Here is a 13,279-nt window from a genome sequence, read left to right on the forward strand (position 1 = left end):
GGTCATAACTGCTGTTTCCAGCGAGCCTGAAGGCACACACGGAAACAGATAAATCGGCCCCATATTGTCAGCCAATGGCAAGAATATGTGTGTAGCCACCAATCACCAGCTAGCTCACACTAGTTCAGCACTGCTCCTGAGCCTACCTAGGTATGCTTTTCAATGAAGGATATCAAGAGAAAAAAAAGTAAGTTTGATAATACAAGAACATGGGAAAAAAACTCTTAAAAATACCCCCTCTATCTAAGCCATGACACTATAATTTTGAGCCTCATGCCCCTACATATTGCATTATACATTTATAAGCTTAGAATTATACCTTTAGCTGCCAGGGGTTGTCATGCAGATGCATTGCTAAGAAATATGCTGCAGCCTCAAACTGATTAATAAATGATTGTAACAGCAGACAGAAGTTGTGACTGTTTGATATATTTCTACTACTTTTGTTTATAAAATAGTAACAATATTATGTAATGAATGGGTTACCGGGATACACAGTCAGTGCCCTCCTGCTTTATTAGCAGTGCTCTCTATTGCATCCTGTGGGAGGGTTTCTACAATCTCACAAGCGAATCCCTTTGCAGGATACCCCTCCCCAACCCCAAGCACAAACCACGTTTGTTTCCAGACATGAAAACACTAGCAGAGCAGAGCCCATGTGTAGAGAGCACTGTCAGCCTCTCTCTGCTGCCTGGGATTCATCTGACTGTCTGGCTGGCACCCTGTGGCTAATCTGGTCCCAGACTGGGCACGATGAGGAGTTTGCAAGACAGTGCACTAATGATGTTGGAGCTTTTTCCCTAGATATGCTGTTTGGTTACAGCAATGAATGGATTTATAAAGTCAGAGGCACAGGGTTACCTGATTTGGAGCTGATATTGGAATAGCCTTAGTATTAGTGGGCAGCACGTTTTGCCATGTCTGCCCCCTTCTGCCTCGGTCCCCAGCCCCACTCATGGGATGTGGCATCCTAACATCTCGGATTGTGCCTGTACACTTGGGGGCACTGAGGGCTCAGCCCAAAGTCTCCCTGCTGCTGACTATGATCTTCCTCTGTACCCTTTTCCTTTACTGCCTGACCGGTTCTTGCTGTGAGTCCCAGACAGGGTTTGGGTCCATAATAGCTACATTACCAGGGGGACCTGTACGCTCAGGCTCTGCAGTTTCTCTCATAACTGGGATAGTGGATACTGTGCGCAAGGGTTCCGCGGATACTCTCATGCGCCAAGGTTCCGCAGAGACTCTCAGTGCCAGGACTAAAGACGCTGAGAAACCAGCGCAGGATTATCTGTTGTCTAGCTCCCTGGATCTACAAGAATCATCTAGAGCGTTAATTACTGATACCCAGGATAAACTGCCCTCTGATATCGCTGGAACTATTGCAAAACCATTTAAAGGCTCAATGTTACCTAATAGAACTGCAACATCCACTGACCCAGCTCCAATGCCAGTCCACAATAGTTTTGGAAGTAAGAAGTTTCCCCAGGCTATCATTGTGGGTGTAAAAAAGGGGGGTACTAGAGCACTGTTGGAGTTTCTAAGGATACACAAAGATGTGAGGGCGCTTGGGGCTGAGCCCCACTTCTTTGACAGATGCTATGACAAGGGACTAGAGTGGTACAGGTAAGCATAGCATTCACTGCATATTGCACTCTGCCTCTCCTTACCCCTTTGCTGACAAATAGGACCAGTTCCAGCTCCTAGAGCAGCAAGAATGTTAATGATATATAGCTACAGCCCAGTGTGGTAAACAAGGAGTTAATTTTATATTTATTGCCCTTATTGGCAGACACATGGTATGGTGCGTTCTCATGAGACTATTGAAAACTAATTCAAGGTACAGTAAGGGGACCACATCATTCACTTTAAAATGTATTAGACTGCAAATTCCATTACCCAACACCAAAGCAACAGGAGACTTCATTTATATGCCCCCCCTGCATTCAGTAACCTTTATATAACTTCTTACAGTTGTCTTATTTAGGCAAAGCATGGTGTGGTATGGCAATCTCATTTCTATGTTATCTGTTTACTGACTATTGGAAAATTGACTTTTGAATTTGTATTAAGATGAATTGCTAAACTGTTCTACATTGTTTTATTACTTTGAATTTTGCACACATTTTTAATTCAATTTAATTTGTCTTATACACAAAACTGCGGTAAAGTTTCAGGAAAATTTCTAGGTCACTTCACAGTTATCTGATTATGACATAAAGATAGGAAATCAGATGTCCCCTTATTCTCAAGTCACTGGCAAGTGTTAGTGTAACTATATAACGAAATTTCTATATAGCAGAATTATATTTATGGCTATCACAAACTATCTGTATTCATATTCTAGAGTTATCTTTTTATTTATCATTCTATAAATCTACATTATATTCTAGAGTTATCTTTTTATTTATCATTCTATAAATCTACATTATATTCTAGAGTTATCTTTTTATTTATCATTCTATATATTATATGCTAGAGTTATCTATTTATCATTCTATAAATCTATATTATATTCTAGAGTTATCTTTTCATTTATCATTCTATAAATCTACATTATATTCTAGAGTTATCTTTTTATTTATTATTTTCTGTCTATCATCTATCTGTCTATCTATTTATCTATCTATCTATCTATCTATCTATCTATCTATCTATCTGTCATCTATCTACTATCTATCTATAAATCTATCTATCATCTATCTAACCATCTTTCTATATTATTATTATTTACTAGTTGTTTGTATTTATCATTCTAACTTGACCTATTTTTCTATATATATTATGCTAGAGTTATATTTTTTTATCTATTTCTGTATATATGTATGGGTGTGTGTGTGTTTATATATGCATCTATCTATCTCTATATCTATCTATTTATCTCTATCTATGTATCTATCTATTTATCATATATCTATCTATCTATCTATCTATCTATCTATCTATCTATCTATCTATCAAGTGCAATATGTTTATTTGTAGACTGTGTGAACAGTGAGTTTATGAGCAAAGTGAAGGGTGCTATACTATCGCCACACATTTGCAATTAGTACATTTTACCATGTCCCACGTCCTACTCAAGGCCATGAGATAGTTAAATGGGGGTGAACAGGAATTGAAAATAAGAAAAGTGGGAGTAAGTAGTATAAAAATATGAGCCCCCCCCCCCAACCATTAACACTCCACACAGAAATATAGCTCTGTGACTAGATGTGCTGAGACCCCCTAACACCAAGGCACATTACTGATCTAAACCATTGATACTAGTGATACAGCTGATGTGCCTTGTTGTAAGGTGAGTTCATTGCTTTACCTATATTTTCCACAGATTCCTTAGTGAGCATTTCTTAGCGCAAAATATTGGCTTGTCTGTTCTGTAATTAATAAAAAAGTAGTATTGCTAAATAGAATGAGGGGTGTGTAGGAGGATTTTTTTTTTAAATATATATATTTTTTTTATTTTGGTTTTGATTGTGTCACATTTTAAAGGTGTTTTTTTGTGATGCCATATTCTTTCCAGCGAAATGTCTTCCATCCGCTGAGAGATGAACCGTTACATGATAGATACTGCTCCACTGATTATAACACAGTCACCTGCGACTCAGGGATGTGATGAGGTTTGGTTTCAAAGATTTCTGAATTGGGCAATTTTCTGATACTCCTTGGGTGGTAACTAGCCATAGAACAAGCTATTATGCTATTGTCTGCTCTGTGGTTTGAACAAGTCTCTTTTTTTTATGTACATGTTTTTTTTTCTGCGAGATATTTGTTTCACAAATTAACTTTAACTGAATTTATTTCTATGTCTAAAGAGGTGCATATTAGAAGCTGTGTTCGCTTATACAGAGAGGGATATTTATGTGGGGGATATTGCAGGTACTTAAAAAATAAATATGTAAGTTGGCATTAAACTCTCCGCTCTGCCAGTCTCTACACTGGCTCCCCATACACTCCAGAATACAATTTAAAGTATTAACCCTAACCTACAAAGCACTAAATAGTCTAACTCCCAACTATATTTCCTCTCTCATCGTGAAATATTCCCCATCCCGTCCTCTTCCATCAACCTCTGACCTACGCTTTTCCACTCCTGTTATCTCTACGTCCCACTCCCGCCTCCAAGACTTCGCACGTGCTGCTCCTGTCCTCTGGAAATCTCTACCCCGCTCCATAAGACTGTCTCCAACCTTGTATAGCTTCAGACGATCCTTGAAAACTCACCTATTCAGAGAGGCTTACCATCTCTCCTCTATCCCTTATCCGAACCAAACTAATACATGAATTGCCTGACTCAATGCTGCAACTACAACCGATGTAACAAGCTACCCCAACCTTATGTCTCTGCACCCTAAACCTGTAGACTGTAAGCTCTCCGGAGCAGGGCCCTCTTCCTCCTGTGCTAGATTTGTTTAGTTTTAGGTTTTGTATTTTATCACAAATCTTTTTCATTGTATACCCCAATCATTGTACCCAGCGCTACGGAAATTGGCGGCGCTGTACAAATAAATGATAATAATAATAATAATAATAATAATAATAATAATATCTCATAATTCAGCTAAAGCATACAATTTCCAAAATGTTTCAAATCACTTTTGTTATAAAACCTGTTTCTCTTTGTCTCTTAAAAAGACACAAAACCCACATTTTTTATTTTATTATTCGGACAATGCATGCAATTAAAATACATTTCCAGTTACTTTATTTGCTTCTCAAATTTGCTTTGTTCTTCTGGTATTCATTGTTGAAGAGCATGCCTAGATAGGCAGAGTGCGCATGTCTGGAACACTGTATGTCAGCAAACACTACTGTCATTTAGTCCTCTTAAAAATATACAACATTGTTAAAGGAATTCTTGCAAAAGTGCTGCCATATAGTGCTCCAGACAAGTGCATGCTCCTAAGCCTACCTACCTGCTTTTCAACAAAAGGATACTAAGAGACTTAGTAAATGTATAATAGAAAGAAGTCAGAAACTTTTTTTCCAATTTCATATTCTGTCCGAATCATTAAAGAAAAAATGTTGGTTTCATGTCCCTTTAAAAACGTAGCTACTTTCCCAGAGCGCATTCTTGGGTAGGCTCTAGAGTGTGCAAGCAAGCTCTTGAGCTGGTGATTGGTGGGTTGTGTGAATGCAGCTCCTGATTGGCTCACCAGCCATGTCCTGCTTTGCATGGTTTAAACACAAAGGGACATATTGCGGTGTCCCACTATTTTGCTCTTTCGCTTGCAAACACTGCTAGAAGTAAACTTATAAGAAAGTAACATGTTTGCGGTGAGCAAACCCGATAAAGGTATTTGAGTGGAAAGGTCTCCAAAGTGTATATATATATGTGTGTGTATTTGTAAAATACATGTGTATATGTGTCCACATGTATGTGTATATATATATATATATATATATGTGTGTGTGTGTATTTGTAAATACATGTGTATATGTGTCCACATGTATGTGTATATATATATATATATATGTGTGTGTGTGTATTTGTAAATACATGTGTATATGTGTCCACATGTAGGTGTATATATATATGTATATATATATATTTCTATATATATACACATATATAATTACATAAATACACACATATATATATATATATATATATATATATATATATATATATATATATATATATATATATAAGAAGCAGGAAATCCCCAAAGGAGGACAAAATAGAGGCCGAAGCTATATCCAAGGTCAGTTCAAAACCAGTTTATTGGCAGAGTGCAGGTACAAGGTGAAGCCAGGACATTAACACCTGACGCGTTTCGTGCATGCGCACTTGCGCTTCATTAGAGGTCTATACATACAATATACATACAAATATACATACAAATATATTTACACACACACATATATATATATATATATATACACATATATATACCCATACACATATTTAGACATTAAGGTATACAATATAGCCCTTTCAATAAAAAACACATAACCATATACGTTTTAACCCTTATAATAATTGTTATTAATGTTTTATTCATATTTATATACACATTTTTATCAGATACTGTATATATGAGTGTAACACTTTATTTTAATATATTTATATTGTGTTTAGTACACATTTTTATTTTTTATCACTTAGCCATTACGCAAGGTCTTCAGTTACGCTAACTCGACATGTGCAAATTTTGTTTGAGCTCAAGCAACCGTATTTACTTTCAACTTGTAATACTTGCAAACAATAGCTTGCCATTTGTTATCTAGCCCATAGTTATCGAGGTACAATAAAACAAAAATTACATTCACTAATGAATCACATCATGTCATTTTTTATTTTGCATTGGCATAGTTGCCAACAGTCCCTGATTTCCAGGGACAGTCCCTGGATTTTGTTGTATGTCCCTGGATTTTTAATGTCCCTTTACTACGTCCCTTTAAAGTCATTACGTTTGCTCTTTTCCTACATCTTGTTCTTCGCAGAGCACCATCCGTTTACAGATGCTAACATTTCATAGTCTCACTGACAGCTGTTATGTATTCTGATAAAAAGCTGCGTTTTTAAGTGTCCGCATTTTCAAAGTTTCCCCTTAGTATTGTAGTAATTAATACTGTTTGATCTTTTGTGTGTGTTCTTGCCAAAAAAACTCTAAAAGTCTCTTAAAATCCACCAAACTTTTTTTTTTTTTTGAGGAGGCGGTAAAAACAGAAACAAAACAGAACCCAAACAAGTTGTTCAGTCTGAAAAAAGGAAGTATTTTATTTTGTGAATTTACATATGGTGAATATATTTTTTATCTTTGTATATCTGAAATACAGACATAAAAGCGTCATTCTTTTCTTTAATTGCATGTCTACAATACGTGACCAAAACTGATCGTCACTTCCAGCCCTGCTTTTTGAGACTGGTGTGTATTTAGATATAGAATATCAAGGTCAATAAATTATGCGGTGCTGTTTACTATATCTGGATCGCAGGTTTTTAGTTTACTGCAAAATTGGTTTCTCATTAAAGTGTTTCCAATGATTTTTTATACCAGCACCAGAGTTCAAAATTTAAAGGAAAGGTATCCTGAGTCCTTAAAGGGACACTGAACCCAATTTTTTTCTTGCGTAATTCAGATAGAGCACGCAATTTTAAGCAACTTTCTAATTTACTCCTATTATCAAATTTTCTTCATTCTCTTAGTATCTTTATTTGAAATGCAAGAATGTAAGTTTAGATGCCGGCCCATTTTTAAGTGAACAACCTGGGTTGTTCTTGCTGATTAGGGGATACATTCATCCACCAATAAACATGTGCTGTCCAGAGTTCTGAACCAAAAATGCTTAGATGCCTTCTTTTTCAAAAAAGATAGCAAGAGAACGAAGAAAAAATTATAATAGAAGTAAATAAAAAAGTTGCTTAAAATTACATGCTCTATCTGAATCACGAAAGAAAAAAATTGGGTTCAGTGTCCCTTTAATACCCAGCCATAAATATGGGGAGGTTTGCAAAATGTCTCTATATTTTGGCATCTCGACATATAACATTACTTTGTGTCTGTATTTCTACACTTCTAGCTGCATTATGTAACTACTAGATATGTGCAATTCGTTTCGGATCGATTCGGAAATTCAGAAAATTCTGCAAATTCGGAGATTCGGATCGAACCGAATTTCCGAATTAAAATACTGCCGAATTTACTGAATAAATCTGAATTAGTTCGGATTTATTCGGTAAATTCGGATGGCCATGGATTACACTAGTATTGTACAGTATATTAGGTTATATCACTCTGCTATGGGTTACACCTAATATACAGTACATAATACTAGTCTAATCCCACCTAACACTTACCGAAATTTCGAATTTCCGAATCTAACCGAATCCAGACGAATTTCTTCGAATCCGAATGAATCCGAAACGAATCCGAACCGAATCGATTCAAAATTTTCCGAATTCGAATCGTTCCAAACCGAAATTCGAAAAATTCCGAATCGATCCGAACCAAATTTTTTCGCCATGCACATATCTAGTAGCTACATTAATAAAAACAGCTGTTCTTAAAAAAATAACAAATAAGAGAAGGGCTTTGGAAAGAGCAGCAATCACAGGAGGAATAAAATACCATGGTGAATAGTAACCCTGCTGTTGACGTTGCGTCCAACAGTTTAATGTCCCTTTAATGCGGGGTTACAAGCTTGCTACATCCTCATCTTCATACATGGTGCCCATAGAGCTGCACAGTACATACAGCAAAGATTATATTATTTAAAGGGACATCAAAGCCACATTTTTGTTTTCATGATTCAGATAGAACATACCATTTTAAACAACTATTCAATTTACTTTTATTATCTGCTTCATTCTCTTGTTAATTATTTAAGGAGCAGTAAAGCGCTACTGGGAGTAAGCTGAAAACCAATGAAAAGATGCATATCTGTGCAGCGACCAATCAGCAGCTTCTGAGCCTACCTAGGTCTACCTTTTAGCAAAGGATACAAAAAAGAAGTAAACACATTAAATAATAGAGCATATCATTTTAAATAACTTTACAATTTATTTCTATCTGAATCATGAAATTAAAAAAATTGGGGTTCATGTCCCTTTAAGGAATTAGAGCATGCCATTTTTGCAGCTCAATATCCCTTTAACATTTTGAATGGTATGATAATGAATAATGAATTAAAGGGACACTCTAATCAAAATTAAACTTTCATGATTCAGATAGGGCATGCAATTTTAAACAAATTTCCAATTTACTTTTATTATACATTTTGCTTTGTTCACTTGGTATTCTTTTGCTGCAAGCAAAACCTAGGTAGGCTCAAACTGATTTATAAACTGTTCAAAAAAACTGCCTCCTATCTAAGTTCATTTTGACAGTTTTCACAGTTAGACAGAACTAGTTCATGTGTGCCATATAGGTAACATTGTGCTCACTCCCATGGAGTTATTTAAGAGTCAGCACTGATTGTCTAAAATGAATGTCTGTCAAAGGACTGAGATAAGGGGGTAGACTGCAGAGGCTTAGCTACAAGGTAATCACAGAGGTAAAAAGTGTATTAATATAAAAGTGGTGGTCAATGTTCCCTTTAACGAGCACGGCAGCGCAGTCGCACAGTGATTTGGTAGGCCCTGCGCACGTGTCAATTAAGGCCGCGCATCACAGGGGGAGCTTATAATCCTTAAGCTCTTAGCGCGCAAAAAGCCTCTTAGCAGAAGTCAGTTGTGTAAAGTAGTGGTGATGGTCGAAACAGTGGTAGATGGGAATGCACATTTTAAAGATTCCGGAGATGGCAGGAGCTTCAAACCGTAAGTTTTGCCATAGAAAATAGTGCAATGGTTACTAGACACATTACTGGCCCTGGAGCTCCAGTGAATTTTGTGTTTTTCTTCTCTACATACCAACTCACTAATCTCATGGTGGTAATCCTCCTCACATCCCAGACCTAAAGGTATATTCTAGAGAAAACTAAGATGCTCTGTTGGAGCAGTTTATTGTTTAACAATTTCTCTTCTCTCAACCTGGAAGTTTACGCTCAGCTAAAATGTCCTTTGAATGTTTGTTGATGATGAGTCAGTACTACTTGCGGAGCTGGTGACTAGCCCTTTCTATTTGATTGGCTGTCTACAGAAGAAGGAGCGTTGCAGATGAATATGTGTGGATGTGTACATGTACATATGTAAGTAGGTACGTGTGTATAGATGTGAAGTAAGCTTATGTGTAGATGGATGTGTGTGTGACATGACCATACAGGACTTTATTAAGTGCCAGCATTATCCCCTCTACTGATCAAGAGGCATGTATGCATCAGGTGCCCTCATTTTAATAAAACTCTTATAAGATGCTAATTCATTAGAGTTTGCAAAATGTTTGTATTAGGCTTAGAGGTAAGGGAAAACGATTACTTCATTTTTACTCAGTAAAAAAAATATGATTTATTTTTTACAGTTAATTAAAAAAAATACTTTTATCCTATGTAAGAGAATGTTTACCCTTTTTTAGTTTAATCAGTACTTAAAAAATTTTAATTGATGTTTTTCCTTTTAATTATTTTTAGCCTGGTATATTGTGTCACTTCTGCATAAGACTCTCCCATAAACTGTTTCTTTGCTTTTTTTGCACAAGACTTGACCATATTAGAGTCTTGCTAACCAAATGTTGTGTTTGTGTGTGAGGGAGAGTGGCTGTGTGTGTGTGAGGGAGAGTGGCTGTGTTTGTGAGGGAGAGTGGCTGTGTGTGTGTAAGGGAGAATGGCTGTGTGTGTGTAAGGGAGAGTGGCTGTGTGTGTGTGTAAGGGAGAGTGGTTGTGTGTGTGTGAAGGATAGTGACTGTGTGTGTGTGATGGAGAGTGGTTGTGTGTGTAAGGGAGAGTGTGTGTGTGAGGGAGAGTGGCTGTGTGTGTGTGTGAGGGAGAGTGGCTGTGTGTGGGTGAGGGAGAGTAGCTGTTTGTGTGTGAGGGAGAGTGGCTGTGTGTGTGTATGAGGGAAAGTGGCTGTGTGTGTGTGAGGTAGAGTGGCTGTGTGTGTGTGTGTAAGGGAGAGTGGCTGTGTGTGAGGGAGAGTGGCTGTGTGTGTGTGTGTGTGTGTGTGTGTGTGTGTGTGTGTGTGTGTGTAAGGGAGAGTGGCTGTGTGTGAGGAAGAGTGGCTGTGTGTGTGTGTGTAAGGGAGAGTGGCTGTGTGAGGTAGAGGGGCTGTGTGTGTTATTATGTTTTCAAGTGTGCACACATTTTGGTCACTTACCCACAATTTGCACAGGTAAAAAAAATTGCGCCCAGTGATCAAAAAAATTAGAGGGAACATTGGTGGTGGTTATTTAAAACTGGGGAATGGTTAATAAAGGGATTATCAATCTTTTTAAACAATAACAATTACGGAGTAGACTGTGCCTTTAATAGGGTGATTGTACCACCCTGAAAACAGATCACTTTAGCACAATTGCTTTTCACATATAACCCTCACATATGATTTGAATTTCTTCAGCTCATATAAAGTTTTGAAAAACTCTGACAGAGCCATTAATAAGCCCACGGTTCACAAGGGAATTCCATTCACATCCAAAATAAAGGTCAGTCTGCTTGCTCAGTATCTAAGACAGTGATTGTCAACCATGGTGTCAGGAATTGGGCACACAACTGTCTTGACACCTGGCAGATGAAGTCAGAGAATTAGGTCATGAGTTGAAGAGTGAGAGAATCTATGACATGAGCTATTTTAAGAAATTATTCTCACTTCATGTAGAAACTAAGATAGACTTTCTCTCCAAAATAATTTCACTTGGTATAAACAAGGTATCTTTAGAATATTTTATTAACCAAGTATGTTATTCAGATCAGAATAGGTTTTTTTATAGAGTTTCCACGTTTGTTTGTTGTTTGTTTGTTTTGTTTATGATTTATTTATTTTAATATTTGCTTTTGTGGGCTTGCAAATGCTTTCAAACAGTAATTCAGTGTGTAGGTAATACATTATGGTGGCAGGTTTAATATTTAAGTCACACTGAAGAGACTTTAAAGGGACAGGAAACCCCAAAAAATCTGTCATGGTTTGAATAGAACATACAATTTTAAACAACTTTCCAATTTACTTCTATAATCAAATTTGCTTCATTATCTTGTTATCCTTTGCTAAAGGAACACAAATATTCATCAAAGAAAGTAAGCGCATCAGTCCCAAAAGTTATAATAAAACTTGACTTTTAATATCCATGTTAAAATCACAAGGGGGCACACAAAAGGAAGAAGGTAGTGTGGTACTTTATTTGCTGAACTTTCCTACTTTCAGCGAAGCAACTAAGTCCACCTATACCATGTTTTGCCTGCACAACATATCCTAGCGTTATTTGAGTATGCAACGCTATTAGCAACCAGAGTGTGATGTCATCAATGGTCGCAAGTAAAGCAAATTGTGTGCAGTGTATCGTGGGAGAACAAGGTTGCGGGAGTGTAGGAGAGCAGCGAGACACAGTAAGATACATTCCTCATAGAGTTGTAGTGTGGTGTCACCTCCTCACAACGGGATCCGGACTTGGGTTTCACCGCTCACCTGTGAAAGCGATTGGGGCTCCAGACCGGGTAAGAAGATGCCTTAAATTTACCTATGATATGTTTGTGAAATAACGCTCGGTCCTAGCACACCACTATGTCACTATATACAAATTTTAACACATAAATATATATGTATATAAGCATATACATACAGTATATATTTACTGGGAACACAGTTCCCATAGACCGCAATGTAAAGGCACTTTTCAGTGCCGTTTTTTTTTCTAACACCCCACTCCCGTCAACTTTACACCTAAAATACTGCCTAGTGCAGTTTTTTTATTAAAAAATAAAAATGCTACAATTTTTATTTTGGGTCACATTTATAAAATTAACCAGAGATCTGATCTCTGGTTAATTTTATAAGCGCTAATTGCTACCGCGAGCTCACGGTAGCAATAACCAGCCACTTGTAATGGCTGGTTATTTGTCGTGAGGCCCACAAAAATTTGCGGGCGTGCAATAAATTTGTAATTTATCCCAAGGTGTTTTATGACTCAAAAATGTATCTATATGTGAAAAAATCTGTATAAGGAAAACTAAATTTAGCCTGTTACAAAATATGTGCTAAATTTGAACATCCCTGTTGCTAAACTAGAACATGCTCTCATTCTATTTTTTAGGACAAATAGCCTAATGCTTTCCCCTCTAATGCTAGTAGTATGTCTCCTCAACATGAGATGTATGTAGAGAAGAGAGTTAGCTGACCTATGACCTATGCTCTAGGCAGTTGTTATTTTTGAAACAACTTCCCATTAACCCTAACAAGTAGGTCATACCCTCTGTAACAAGATATCTTCTGAATTCTCTATACATTTGGTCCTGATTTCAGATAGGTGATAGGTTTATGACAACCTTTTGCATCTGCTATGTTTCCATTCACTTTAACTCATTAGTGATAACACCTACTCAGCATCTTTAGTTACAAATAGATGTAGTTGTAATACAGAACATGTAATGTGACTGCTGTTTGTGAAATTCCTGCTACAGTGTAGCTACAAACAAGAATTCTATGTTTTCACATTTGATTCATTTTATTGATCATCTATAAAGATTATTATTTTAGTAAATTATAGGAACATAAAACACTTTGGGACAGATTACAAGTGGGTCGCAATTTAGCGCTCCCGTTCCCACGCTAACTGCGCTAGAAATAAACTTTTTTTGCATGAGTATTACAAATTGAAAGAAAATAAAAAACACAAGCGCCCACAAAGGACCTCTGAGGGTAAAATTATAAACACAATTTTATTTAGCGCTATATAAAAGCACGTACAAGATTAAAATG

General features: G+C 36.8%; 1 protein-coding gene across 1 annotated transcript in view; it reads left to right on the plus strand.

Moving 5' to 3' along the window:
- The first annotated feature begins 651 nt into the window (after positions 1-651).
- Positions 652-13,279, plus strand: part of HS3ST6 (heparan sulfate-glucosamine 3-sulfotransferase 6) — a 100,929-nt gene continuing 88,301 nt past the window's right edge. The window contains exon 1 of the mRNA XM_053695110.1: positions 652-1,623. Coding sequence (XP_053551085.1) covers positions 956-1,623 — 668 coding nt within the window. The 5' untranslated portion in view covers positions 652-955. The remainder of the gene's footprint in view (positions 1,624-13,279) is intronic.

Source organism: Bombina bombina, chromosome 11, assembly GCF_027579735.1.
Source record: "Bombina bombina isolate aBomBom1 chromosome 11, aBomBom1.pri, whole genome shotgun sequence".
NCBI lineage: Eukaryota > Metazoa > Chordata > Amphibia > Anura > Bombinatoridae > Bombina > Bombina bombina.